This window comes from Eurosta solidaginis, chromosome X, assembly GCF_040869045.1.
Source record: "Eurosta solidaginis isolate ZX-2024a chromosome X, ASM4086904v1, whole genome shotgun sequence".
In the NCBI taxonomy this organism is placed as follows: domain Eukaryota; kingdom Metazoa; phylum Arthropoda; class Insecta; order Diptera; family Tephritidae; genus Eurosta; species Eurosta solidaginis.
The window spans coordinates 90745935-90759818 of NC_090324.1; the positions used below are offsets into that span (position 1 = coordinate 90745935).

The 13884-nt window shown below is 39.0% G+C and overlaps 1 protein-coding gene across 10 annotated transcripts in view; it reads left to right on the top strand.

Moving 5' to 3' along the window:
- The window catches only part of PlexA (plexin A), a 739259-nt gene that overhangs the window by 113363 nt on the left and 612012 nt on the right, over positions 1-13884 (top strand). For 9 of the 10 annotated variants that reach the window (XR_010947759.1, XR_010947758.1, XM_067757876.1 and 6 more), the window contains exon 2: positions 10368-11807. The exons of the other annotated variant lie outside the window; for it this stretch is intronic. Coding sequence is in view for 7 of the 9 variants with exons in the window: in XM_067757876.1 (XP_067613977.1) it covers positions 10386-11807 (1422 nt within the window). In the remaining 2 variants the exon portion in view is untranslated. The remainder of the gene's footprint in view (positions 1-10367; positions 11808-13884) is intronic. 10 annotated transcript variants of the gene reach the window in all.

Genomic DNA, 13884 nt, shown 5'->3' on the forward strand with positions numbered 1-13884 from the left:
TAAATATTCGGTACTATAAAATTGTTTCTGGAAGACTCGTATTAATGCTTGAGTCGTTGCCTTAATCTCATCGGCTGAGATTATGTACGACTTTTCTTGGAACACGGCTTTAGTTTTAGGATGCGTTCTTTTATATAATCTAACATAAGACAGGACTTTCAAAGCTCGTGGTAAATCTGAAAATCGGTCAAGAATATCTATATTATCTCCCCTTGTCGTGGCATATGATTGCGCCCTCTTTTCCTCAACGGACGTGTTGTAATGGGCGTCTTGTGCTGGCCAGTGACAATTGTCTTCTTGTAGCCAAGAAGGACCCTGCCACCACAACGAATTGTTGACCAAATCTGACGCTAGTAGTCCTCTGCTTCCTAAATCCGCTGGGTTAGATTCCGAGTCAACGTGAAGCCAGTCCTTGTTACTGACCACGTCGAGGATCTTGGTGATTCGATGTGCGACGAAGGTTGACCAAGTACAGGGCGGCTTGCGTATCCATGCGAGTACGATGGTTGAATCCGCCCAGAGGTGAACTTTTACTGGTCCCAAATGAATATTTCGGAATATTGATTCCATCATTTCTGCGAGCAGCACGGCGCCGCAGAGTTCTAAACGTGGTAGCGAGATGGTTTTCACTGGAGCTACTCTGGTTTTTGCTAAGAGTAAGTGTATGAAAACCTGATCGTCTCTTTTTACGCGCATATATACCGCTGCAGCATATGCTTTCTCGGAAGCGTCACAGAAGCCGTGGATTTCTATTTCGCCTTCCGGGGAAAAATTTACCCACCGCGGTATCCGTATGTTATTTATTTCACCATAGTGTTGGGTGAAGGTTTTCCACCGTTCTGATGTATTTGGTGAGACAGGCTCGTCCCATCCGGTGCCTTCTAACCAAATATTCTGCATTAATATTTTTGCCACTATGACCATTGGGGCGAGCCACCCTAATGGGTCGAAAAGCTTGGCGATGGCTGACAATATTTCTCGCTTAGTTAAGATTTTCTGGATCCTCCAGTGGTCCTGCTTTAAAATAAAAGAGATCGGAGTGCGCATTCCATCTTATGCCCAATGCCTTCACGGTGCTGATGTCTTCGAACGCCAGAAAGTCTTCGCTTAGTCGATCAGGTTTCGGGATGTCTTTTAGAACTGCCTCCGAGTTTGATGCCCATTTACGAAGTGGAAACCCGGCTGACTGAAGTACCTGTCGGATTTCATCCCTTGCCTTAATGGTCGATGCAATGGTTGTCCTCCGGCTAATACGTCGTCTACATACATGCATTCTCGCAGGATGCTCGATGCTGTTGGATGGGAATTTTCAACATCGTCAGCTAGTTGTAGAAGCGTTCTGATGGCCAGGTATGGAGCGCAGTTAACTCCGAACGTTACAGTCTTTAACTCGTAGAGGCCTATTGGTTCGCTAATGTCTTTTCGGAAAACAATGCTCTGAAATTTGGTATGGTTGGCATCCATCCAAATTTGCCTATACATTTTTTCTATATCGCTATTGAAGACATATCGATAGAGTCTCCAACGTAGAATAAGAATTGGGAGATCTGCTTGTAGTATTGGACCAGGTAGGGGAATGTCGTTTAGACTGGTGCCATTAGCCGTCGGGCTTGAGGCATTGAAAACGACTCGGACTTTCGTCGTTATACTTTCTGCTTTGACAACGGCGTTTTGTGGTAGAAAGTAATTATTTGTTTCATCTGCCGTGACGACACTGCTGATTTTTTTCATATGTCCAAGAGTCTCGTATTCTGAGAGTACCCTAATATATTCTTTCCCTAAGTCCGGATTTTTTATTAACCGGGACTCGTTTCGATAATATTGTGAGAATGCGCGCTTAAGGGATCCTCCTAAACTCAACTCTTTTGAGTAGCCTTGCTTGAATGGGAGGGATACTATGTACCTCCCATCTTCGTTTCTTCTTGTTGTTTCTTTATACAGTTTTTCGCAATATGCGTCATCTGCATTAATGCTTTTGCCTTTTGGCAAATTTTCTAACTCCCAGAATGATTTTAATTGGTTGTCCAGCGCGACTTCGTTGTAAAACGACACTATGTTCTTTGTTGGACTCGGTGCTTCGATTCGCCCGGTTACTATCCAACCGAAAACTGTCTCTTGGGCCAAAATTGTATTAAGTACATTCTTTTTTAAACCGCTTAGTATGATTTGGGGATATATGTCTCCACCAAGTATGAGGTCTACATCTTCATTGACGTAGAACCTCTTGTCTGCCAAAACTAAGTCTGGGAATGCCTGCATAGTCAATGTTTCGATATGGCAGGATGGCAGATTCCCAGTTAGTTTGGCTAAAATTAGAACAGGAGTAGCCAAGCTGAAGCATGGATCCACTGGTGAACGTAGTTCGATGTTGGATGCCTCTTTAACTTAGCGTATACTGCATTGGCGATGCCTGGAACTTGGGCATGCATTTTCCTTGCCGGCAAATTGGTTCTGCGTTTCAGTCTTTCTGTCATGAAGGAACATTCAGACCCTGAATCATTAATGCCCGCGCTGAGAAGTCGGTACCATTATGGTGGATGTGCACACGAGCAGTTCCTAATAGCACGCCTGTGCTGGAATTAGCATGACAGGAATTTACATTCTGGTTCGCAGAAGAATTTGGTTGCCCCGATTCCTGTCTTCTTTGTGCTTGTGCTGAAGTTGACGGGATATTATCCGCGTCTTTAAATGGATTGCGCCTGAGTGTGTGGTGACGAGAGTGGCATTTGGCAGAGTTGTACGAACTGGTGCACCTCGTCACTTTGTGTCCTGGGGATAAGCAGTTCAGGTATCCCCCCGTGGATTTGATGAAGTTGATTCTCTCCACTCGGGTCAGATCATAGAATCGGGGACAATTCCGTAACCTGTGTTCAGCTTTGCACATTTTTCAAAAAACCCTTGATGTTGATTTTGAAGTAGGTTTTGATACATTCGTTTGGAAGGCACCAAGTCTTTTTATGGGGGTTTCGGTTGTATGCCGAGTATTTGATGGCTTTTGTCCCTTTTGGGCGTTAGTGCCAGTGAAGCTAGACACTGTTTCCAGTGTCTGAAACCTATTTGATAGAAATTTGTCCATATCTTCCCACTTAGATATGTCCATTTTATGGTCTATGCTTTGTTCCCATAGAGCCAGGGTACTTTCCGGTAACTTTGTCGAACACAAATGTGTTAGTATTGCATCCCAATTGGATGTGTCGATTTTGTGACACTTGAGGAACGATAGACAATTGTTTATATCGCTATGTAATTTCTTTAACGCGCTCCCTCACTCACTCTCTACCTTCTTTAAATTAAAAAGAATTTGCAATTGCGTGTTGACTAATATACGCTTGTTTTCATACCTTTCGCACAGATTTTTCCAGGCCATATCGAACCCATCATTTGTTAGAGGGCATTTTTTTACAATATCTTTGGCCTCGCCCTGTGTCTTGTTGTTCAGATGGAATAGTTTTTCCACCCCCTGTAGGTCGGAATTATTTATGTATATGGCCGTAAACAGGTCACGATAGGTTGGCCATGATAAATAATCACCTTTGAAAATCTCCGTGTCGCAAGGAGGGAGGCGGATCTTATGCCCGCGAGGTGCAGCTGGGGGTGCTTGCTCAGGGATAGCACTATTTTCTACTTTTTTAAATTTCTCTGCCTCAGCAGATATTGTGGATGAGCATCGCATATATATTGAGTAGGTAGTCATATGCTTTTTCTGGATGGCCAACACATCATTTGCGTCGACATCGTCTGATCCCATCAGTGAGTCAAACACAGAATTAACTGCTTCCATAAGGAGCGCAACTCTTCTTGCTGTATCGCAAGAGTGTGCTTATTATGATTTTCCTCTGGAATAAGGCTGTACTGTTTCTCAAACTCTGTAAATTTAAAAGAAAAGAAAAAGAAAGGCGAGAGATATTTCTCGTTATAATATTTGTCTTTATTATAGTGAAAATTTAAATTAGCACAATAATTTACCTTGTATAATAAATGTGGCGGGCTCCTCGGACGGTGTTAGCTGTGGTTCGCTCAACGATCGCTGGAAAAGTAGACGGTTGCCTTGTCGAGGACAACCGTGGAAAAAGTCTCCGGTTTTAAGGGGAAGCTTCCCCACACAGTTGTACCGACATGTATGTATATGTGTACGGACAACATAACCCTACCTATGTACACATATACATGCATGTGGGCGAACTAGTGGTCGCTAAAGAGGTGCTATTAGGGTGGCGCGAGTTGATATGAATTTAGGCTTCGGGCCTAAACAGTTAGGTTTGGTACTGCAATAACGTGCAGTACTTGACCAACTCTGTGTTAAAGTTAGTGGCTCTACGTACTCCGGCTCTCTATTCTTGATGGCATCTTATATTCCGCCGAATAGTTCTGAAGATCTTTATAAAGCTCATGCTGACAATATTTCATCTGTAGTTCTTAATAAGCTTGGTGATAATCATGTATGTATTTTAGGTGACTTTAATCTAAGTGATGTCACTTGGTCTCAGGGTTTCTGTGGTTCGGGCCTCATGCCAAATAATATATCGAAGTCCTATGAGACTTATTTTATAGATAACAAGCTAAGCTTAAACTTGCTGCAAATCAATAACTTCACTAACAGGCTTGACAGAATATTAGATCTTATATTCCTCAGTGATAATATTAATTTTAACATTTCCGAATGCCATGCACCATTTGCTCCGTCGGATATGCATCACACTACTATTGTTCTTAAACTTGAGTTTTATGTGTTTTGTGTACCCTCTGTAAATGATGATATCGCTTTTAATTTTGCACGGTGCGACATGTCTATACTTAACCATGTTTTCTCGGAAATTAACTGGGTTGATCTTTCCTCTTCAGATGTTAGCATTTGCTATGAGATATTTAGATCAACGCTTTTTGACCTATGTTTAAGGCATGTTCCAGTCTTTAAGAAAAAACCGTATAAATTACCTTGGTATACTAAGGGTTCAAAAAAATTGAAGAATTTGCGTAACAAATACTACAAAAAGTTTAGTCATACCAAGAATCTGTTCTTTTACGAGAAGTATCAGCAGTATCTAAAGGAGTTTAACTGCTGGGATAAGTTTCTTTACAAAAACTATATTCTTAGCTTTGAGACAAATATTAAGTCCAATCCAAAAACATTTTGGAGTTTTATTAAATCTAAAAGGACCTGCTCCCCGGTTCCTGCTTCTGTCTTTTACCAAGATAATGTAGCTACAAATACTAATGCGGTAGTGAACCTGTTTGCGGACTATTTTAGTGCTAATTTTGCATCCTATGATGATGCCCCTCCTTTCGACTTTGCATCTGATTTAAATTCTGCTCTGGATTTCGGTTCAATGTCGATTTCATGTGACGATATCTCAAGTGGTATTACTAATTTAAAGCAATCGGTCAAGACAAATTCTGATGGTCTCTCAAGTGCCTTGATTAAAGGTTGTCCGGCCTTAGTTTTGCCTCTTGAGATCCTGTTTAATATGTCACTTCAGTGCGGGGAGTTTATTGATGCTTGGAAACTTGCATCGATAATTCCTATCTACAAATCTGGAAATAAGAATGATGTCTGTAACTACAGACCTATATCAAAGCTCACTACTGTTTCAGTGAAGAGCCTAATTTGTGCCAAGCAGCATGGTTTTATTACGGGACGTTCGACGGTCACCAATCTAGTGGAGTTTAGTGAGTATTGTATATCTGCTTTTGCATATGGATACCAGGTGGATTGTATTTATACTGACTTCTCCAAAGCCTTCGATAAGGTATCACATGAGATCCTTATTCATAAACTTTCCTGTCTTGGTTTTCACTCAAATTTTCTGCAGTGGCTAAAATCTTATTTAATTAACAGATGGTGTATTGTCTGCATTGATGGTGTATCATCCGATCCATACCTTGCAACTTCCGGCGTTCCGCAAGGCAGTATTCTTGGACCCTTGCTCTTTGTCCTGTTCATCAACGACATCAGCACTTTCTTTTCGTATGCTAGGTTTCTCTTGTACGCTGATGATCTTAAAGTTTTCTCCATTATAAAGTCTTCGCGTGATATGTTCGAACTTCAGTGTGAAATTCATAATCTCTATTCCTGGTGCGTTAGATCGCACCTTTCTTTAAATATTAATAAATGCTTTCACGTAACCTACTCTAAATTTGCTATGAGATATTTAGATCAACGCTTTTTGACCTATGTTTAAGGCATGTTCCAGTCTTTAAGAAAAAACCGTATAAATTACCTTGGTATACTAAGGGTTTAAAAAATTTAAGAATTTGCGAAACAAATACTACAAAAGGTTTAGTCAGACCCAGAATCTGTTCTTTTACGAGAAGTATCAGCAGTATCTAAAGGAGTTTAACTGCTTGGATAAGTTTCTTTACAAAAACTATATTCTTAGCTTTGAGACAAATATTAAGTCCAATCCAAAAACATTTTGGAGTTTTATTAAAAAGGACCTGCTCCTCGGTTCCTGCTTCTGTCTTTTACCAAGATAATGTAGCTACAAATCTTTATGCGGTAGTGAACCTGTTTGCGGACTATTTTAGTGCTAATTTTGCATCCTATGATGATGCCCCTTCTTTCGACTTTGCATCTGATTTAAATTCTGCTCTGGATTTCGGTTCAATGTCGATTTCATGTGACGATATCTCAAGTGGTATTACTAATTTAAAGCAATCGGTCAAGACAGATTCTGATGGTCTCTCAAGTGCCTTGGTTAAAGGTTGTCCGGCCTTAGTTTTGCCTCTTGAATGTGTTGTAAAAGACAAGTTATACTTTTCAGTGAAGAGCCTAATTTGTGCCAAGCAGCATGGCTTTGTTGCGGGACGTTCGACGGTCACCAATCTAGTGGAGTTTAGTGAGTATTGTATATCTGATTTTGCATCTGGATACCAGGTGGATTGTATTTATACTGACTTCTCCAAAGCCTTCGATAAGGTATCACATGAGATCCTTATTCATAAACTTTCCTGTCTTGGTTATCACTCAAATTTTCTGCAGTGGCTAAAATCTTATTTAATTAACAGATGGTGTATTGTCTGCATTGATGGTGTATCATCCGATCCGTACCTTGCAACTTCCGGCGTTCCGCAAGACAGTATTCTTGGACCCTTGCTCTTTGTCCTGTTCATCGACGACATCAGCACTTGCTTTTCGTATGCTAGGTTTCTCTTGTACGCTGATGATCTTAAAGTTTTCTCCATTATAAAGTCTTCGCGTGATATGTTCGAACTTCAGTGTGAAATTAATAATCTCTATTCCTGGTGCGTTAGATCGCACCTTTCTTTAAATATTAATAAATGCTTTCACGTAACCTACTCTAAATTGCGCTTTAAGTTTAATAGTTCATATACCATTGATAACAAACCACTGCAGACTGTTGATAAAATCAAGGACCTTGGTGTGGTTTATGATACCAATATTTTCTTTCAACAGCCATGTAAACTTTATCATAGCGAAATCGTATGTAATGCTTGGTTTTATTCGGCGTAATAGTGCAGAGTTCTCTGACCCGTATACACTCAAATTGCTCTACAATTCATTTGTACGATCTCATCTCGAGTATGCCACTATCATTTGGCGACCGTTCCAACAGTTTGCAATTAATAGGATTGAGAGAGTTCAAAAAGTTTTTCTTAAATACTGTCTGCGGTCACTTAGATTAACGAGCCCTCTTCCCTCATATAATGCACGTTTACTTCTTTTAAATCTTAAAACTTTAGAAGCGAGAAGGCCTATTCTTTCTTTGACCTTTTTATATTGCATCATCCATGGGGATACAGATTGTGCTGCTCTTCTTGAGAAAATTAATTTGAATGTTCCAAGAAGAGAACTTAGAAGCTTTTACCCTTCTTATGGCATTAATAGTAGAACTAATTATGCGAGAAATTCCCCAATTACCCGCGCTATTAGTGAATTTAATAAGATCTCATATTTTGTCGAACTTGATTTCTCTTTGTCGAAGAACGTTTTTATTAATTTATTAAAGTGTGTTTTTTAGTTATCAATTCTTTTATATTAGTCTGTAAGTGCTAGTTTTTCACTGACTTGTTAACTTTTTGTATTTCTTAATTGTAGTCTGTTTTTTAATTGTATGAAAATTGTTAGTAGTCTGTAAGAATTTTGTTAATAATATGCTGTATAGTATTTTCATTGGTAGTCTGTAAGAACATGTGTTCATAGACTTAATAAATAAATGGTAAATATGCCCTGGCTTTCCACATTTAAAGCATTTGACGGCACCGTCGTTTTTCTGCTGCGTTTCTTTTAATGCTTCCAAAATTGTGTCTACCCAGTCTGGCCTTTTCACTTCCACGCGATGAGCTTTGTATGCGGGCTTACTCAAAAGTGACGCTTTTTCCTGAGACAGTGCATGGGATACCGTTTCTGCGAATGTGGGTTTTGGGTTTGCATATGTCGCTCGCTTCGTTTCTACGTCCCGTATGCCATTTATAAAACTCTGAATTTTTACCCTCTCGGTGTACTCCACGGGTGTGTCCGCATTTGCCAAATGAGCCAACCTTTCAACATCCGAAGCAAAATCTTGCAAAGTCTCATTGGCTTTTTGGTAGCGGTTTTGCAACTCTATTTGGTATATCTGCTTCCTGTGTTCGCTTCTGTATCGCCTCTCTAGAGCGCTCATCAATGTTTCGTAGTTGTTCCGCTCTCCTTCGGGAATAGTCTGTAGGATTTCAGCAGCAGATCCTTTCAATGCCACGAATAGTGCAGCAACTTTATCTTCAGCACTCCAGTTGTTCACTGCTGCGGTGTTCTCAAACTGAATATTAAACACCTGGAAAGGAACAGAGCCGTCAAAAGATGGAGTTTTTACCTTCGTATTGCTTGCTGAAACAACTGGGCGATTTAGTTGCAGCTCCTGTATACGACCTTTTAAAGCATCTACCTCAGCCTCGATTTTGTCCTGTCTGCTACTGAAAACTTCATGAAACTGGGTTAGTTTATCTTCCATGCGCGCTTCCAGCTTAGATGATATATGGACTTCCTGCTCTTCAAGTTATGTAGAGATCTTAGATGATATCTGCGCTGAAATTTGTGCCGACATTTCGGATATACGTGCCTCCTGTGATTCCAGTTGAGATGCCATATATGTCTTCTGTTCTTCCAGTTGCGATAACATCTTGGATGTAATCTGTGTCGACATTTCTGAATTGCGTGCCTCCTGTGATTCCAGTTGGGATCCCAATTGCGACGACATTGATGCTACTGTCGATGTTTGTGCAGATATTGCAGCCAATATCATGTTCAAGTCTGTGCTGGTAACTGTCTGCGATGTTTAGTTTTTCTCTTCAATTTTTGTTGTCTCCTCGCCATCAAGATGAAAGACATACTCTTCCACGTCAATTCCTTCTAATTCCATTGCCTCTGGTAGTCGTACCTGAAGTTCGGGTTTAATGCCGGTTGTATTCATCCACGGCTCTCCAACTCCTTCTTCAGTTGCTGGATCTTCAATTCACTTAACTTTGCCATGTCCTTGTTGTCCTCTGGAAGTTATTCAGCAATTCCTCTTCTGACACCAATTGTAACGAATTTACTGCAAATCCTCTTATTTGCAACCTTCTGATAAGTTCGAATCACTAAACTTTTGAATAAATAACTCCAATATTTAATAATGCAAAATGGCCTTTATTAAAGTACTTCACAATAACACTGATACTTCACAACCAATAGCTTGCTTAAATGAAACTGATTGTCGCGCCTCCACTGTTGCTACCTCTTTATACTCTGTGATTTCTCGTTCGCATCTTCTAGGCGCTTCCCTTTCCAGAATCTACTAGTTGGCCATCAGCTATAAAATTACTACGTTTTTAGCTTCTCATATGCGCGTGTATGTGTGAACACAATTATAATTGCATACTTTTGGGAGCATCTCAGATAAGATATCTGCATGTGTTTGTATGTGTGAGCGACACTTGCACAACCATTGCATACTTTCGGGAGTATCTCAGATTTATGCATGTGGTTGTGCGTTGCTTCTCCGCTGCGTGTATATATGTACATATGTGTAGACATAACGATTGAATTATTGATGTGCATGCACTGCTTAGCATCGGCTTAGAGATGGTAGTATCGCTTAGTGCTGCTAATATTCGTTACAGTATTATAAACAAAAGAAAAATTCAAATTATTTGCCTATTGCCAACGAAAAAATCCTTTATTTAATAATTTGGGAAAAACGTTGACTTATAATTATTATTCAAGAAAAAAGCAACGTTTTTGATAAATTTTTGAATTTCAATTATAAATTGGGTATCTGCAAATTTACCAAACGATAATTTCCCTTCGACGGAGCTGCATTCGTATAACCTCAATCTCGATGTAGTTAGCACCTATATTTTTTTACCTTAAATAATAACTGTCTTTTTTTTAGGGTCAAATGTTATGAAATATGCGGTTTATAATTTGGCTACTTTTGGCATTCATGCTATATGATGTGACTTGTTTAAAAGGCATTAAGAGTCAGAAAAGTCCGATAAAGGGTAAAAATACAATTAATGATCATAGTAAAAGTGGTCGGATTTCTTCAATCGCTGGAATATCGTCAAATGCTGAGCATGTTCAAATAACAGATATAATAAGTGATGAGGATTTGATGGAAAGTAGTGATGGTGCAATTTATGGGTTCCAATCGGCGAGTTTAAAAACGGTATTTCGTGAAAGCAATGGAGGTAGATCCGCATCTTCATCGACCTCAGCACAGTTAGCACTATACAATCCAAAGGATATTGGAGATACAAGTGTAAAATTGAGTATAGCAGATGTGAAAAACTATAGCAATATAATTACAAGTGTAATTCATTTCGAAACACCATTGAACCATTTGGTGGTTGACACCTTCACGGGCCGAGTATTTGTAGGAGGTGTAAATTATTTATATCAGCTTTCCCCAGAATTAGAGTTGCATGAAACAGTGAAAACTGGTCCTAAAAATGACTCCGTTGAGTGCACTGTCTTGGACTGTCCAGTTCATGCTGTGCGAAAGCCAACAGATAACTACAACAAAGTGCTACTAATAGATCGTGGCACATCTAGGTTGATAGAGTGTGGGTCCCTATTTCAAGGAACATGTACTGTTCGTAATTTACAAAACGTTAGCATTGTTGAGCAAAATGTTTCAGATGCGGTCGTTGCCAATGATGCGAACTCTTCTACTGTTGCATTCATAGCACCAGGTCCACCGCAGCCACCTATTACAACTGTAATGTATGTTGGTGTTACTTACACAAATAACTCGCCATATCGAAGCGAGATACCAGCAGTTGCTTCACGTTCGTTAGAAAAGACAAAAATGTTTCAAATAGCATCATCTGCAGTTACAACTGGAACGCGAACTTTTATAAACTCGTATGCCCGGGAAGGGTACTTAATCAATTACGTTTATGGATTTAGCTCGGAACGCTTTTCATACTTTTTAACGACGCAATTGAAACATAATTACCACACCTCACCAAAGGAATACATATCAAAACTTGTACGCATTTGTCAGGAAGACTCGAATTACTATTCATATACAGAAATCCCTATTGACTGCATAACTGGTGGTACTAAATACAATTTAATTCAAGCTGGTTATTTAGGTAAGCCAAGTGTGGATCTTGCAGGAAGTCTGGGTATCACTGTCCAAGACGACGTTCTATATGGAGTTTTTAGTGTTGGCGATGGAAGTATTTCTACGAATGATTCCGCTTTGTGTATTTATTCGTTGAAATCCATTCGTCGAAAGTTTATGCAAAATATAAAGTCCTGTTTTAACGGTGTGGGATCTCGAGGGCTGGGATTTATATCACCAAATATGCCCTGTGTACCGACGGTAAGTTTATTTTTCGTATTGATTTTAAAGTGGGTATGTTTTTCACTCATAAAATAAACGTATTTGTAATAAGTAAAATATAAGACGGAAGTGATGGTGCACAGGTAGTAATAGAACGATACGAGTACTGAGGGAGTAGTATCTATACTTCTCCAAAAAATACTCGATGCTTTTTTTCCAAGTACTGAGTAAAGTATCGATACTTTACCTCGATATTTATCCCCGATACTTTACCAAGTGCCGATGGTCGACATGTTTAAGATCAACAAGGTTCAGACAATTAACACCATAACTTGAGCATAAACTAAGATCGTCGACGATGCGGTAAAATCTCCGCATTTAACTTAAACCGACTTTTTGATAATGGTGGAATGGGGGACGATTTCTGCATATGGTGGCAAAAGAAAAATATGTGTTAACTCCATAAAATTTCAATACATTTTAATTTGGCATGCACCAGAGCTTTTTGGTTCCACTGTAAAATTTTCTTACAGCATCGTCGACGATATATTGGCATTGTAAATGGTCAAAATCAGATTATATCCATGACCACTTTCAAAAATGTGGAAAAAGAGCAATACTTTAGCAAATACTGATGAAATGGTGAAACTTGACGAGTGGATTAAAAAAAATTACGATGTACAATATAAATGTATTACAATTGTGTAAAATGGGCGTGACACTGCCCACATTAAGCAGAAGAAAATTTAAAAGTTTTGCAGGCCGTAAAGCAAAAGCCGTTATATCACTTTGCTATTTGCCGGAAATTTGGTCCTAGATATTATACATATATTGATCCGATCAAATGATGATAAGGATCACGCCTAATTTAAAAATATGTTAGTGCAAAGTACAAAAGTTTAAAAAAAAATGAAAATCGTTCTGATCCCCTATTATTTAGTTACTTACGTTTAATGCCATACAGAAAATTCTTGACGCGATTTACTTACTAGGTGATTTAAACTGAGCTTTTCTTCCAACTTGCGTCGTGTAATTTTTAATTTGTAAACATTTCATGGGAAAAATGCACTCGAAGTGCTTACGAAACCACTGCCGAGGGGCGACCCCGTTTAGAAAAAAATTTCTCTAACTTAAAAAACTTTTTATCTTAAATGCCATAAGTCGATCAAAAATCGTTTAAGTCATTTAATTTTCGTGACATTTCTCTCAAAATTTATCCTTTGAATATATAAAAGAGCACACTAATGGGTATATAATGTTCGTTTTGGTCCAAACTTAACCCAGATATGCCCAATGTCCTATATATAGTTCACCTACTCAGTTGTTTACATAAAGAGTAACGGACTGCCGAGAACCGCTAATTTTACTCATTTGGTTAGTTTTTGTCTCTACCTTGCTGGCGACAGTTCGTTTTGGTTGGTTTTCTCTACCATTTCTGCGAAATTAATTTAAAAATTTATGCTTTTTTCAAAATGACGGAATTTCTCGCTACCTTTGCACGGTAAGTAAAAATTAGCTAATTTAAATATAAAAAATCAATGATTATTGTCGAAGTTCGTATATTTGAAATATTCGTCCACTGTTATGTACATAGAAAACTTTTGTTGGTGTTATAGTGAAGTTGTTGTATTAGCGTAAAATTTGGTGTCCTACATGTTAGACATTGGGCACATATTATACTACATATACATTTTTTAGGGGATTTTCTCTACATGAAAGCTTTGGCCATTTTGGAGGATGATAGTACAGATTTTGATACCATAGCACTATTACCGCCAACAAATGCAAATGCAGACGTTACCGACGATGATTCCGGCGAGGAAGATAATCTTCTTCTAATATATAAAATTCTTCTGTCACGGTTTTAGAGGCTGAACTCCTCCGAAACGGCTGAACCGATTCTCATGAAATTTTGTGAGCATATTGGGTAGGTCTGAGAATCGGCCAACGTCTACCTTTTTTTCGCTACGTGCCTAGGGTCTTGAGATCAAAACGTGGACCCGGGTAACCCTAGAATGTGTTTATACAATATGGATATCAAATGAAAGCTGTTGATGAGTGCTATAATACAGGATAATTTTCATACAACTGGGAGGCTAGGGTCTCGAGATATAGC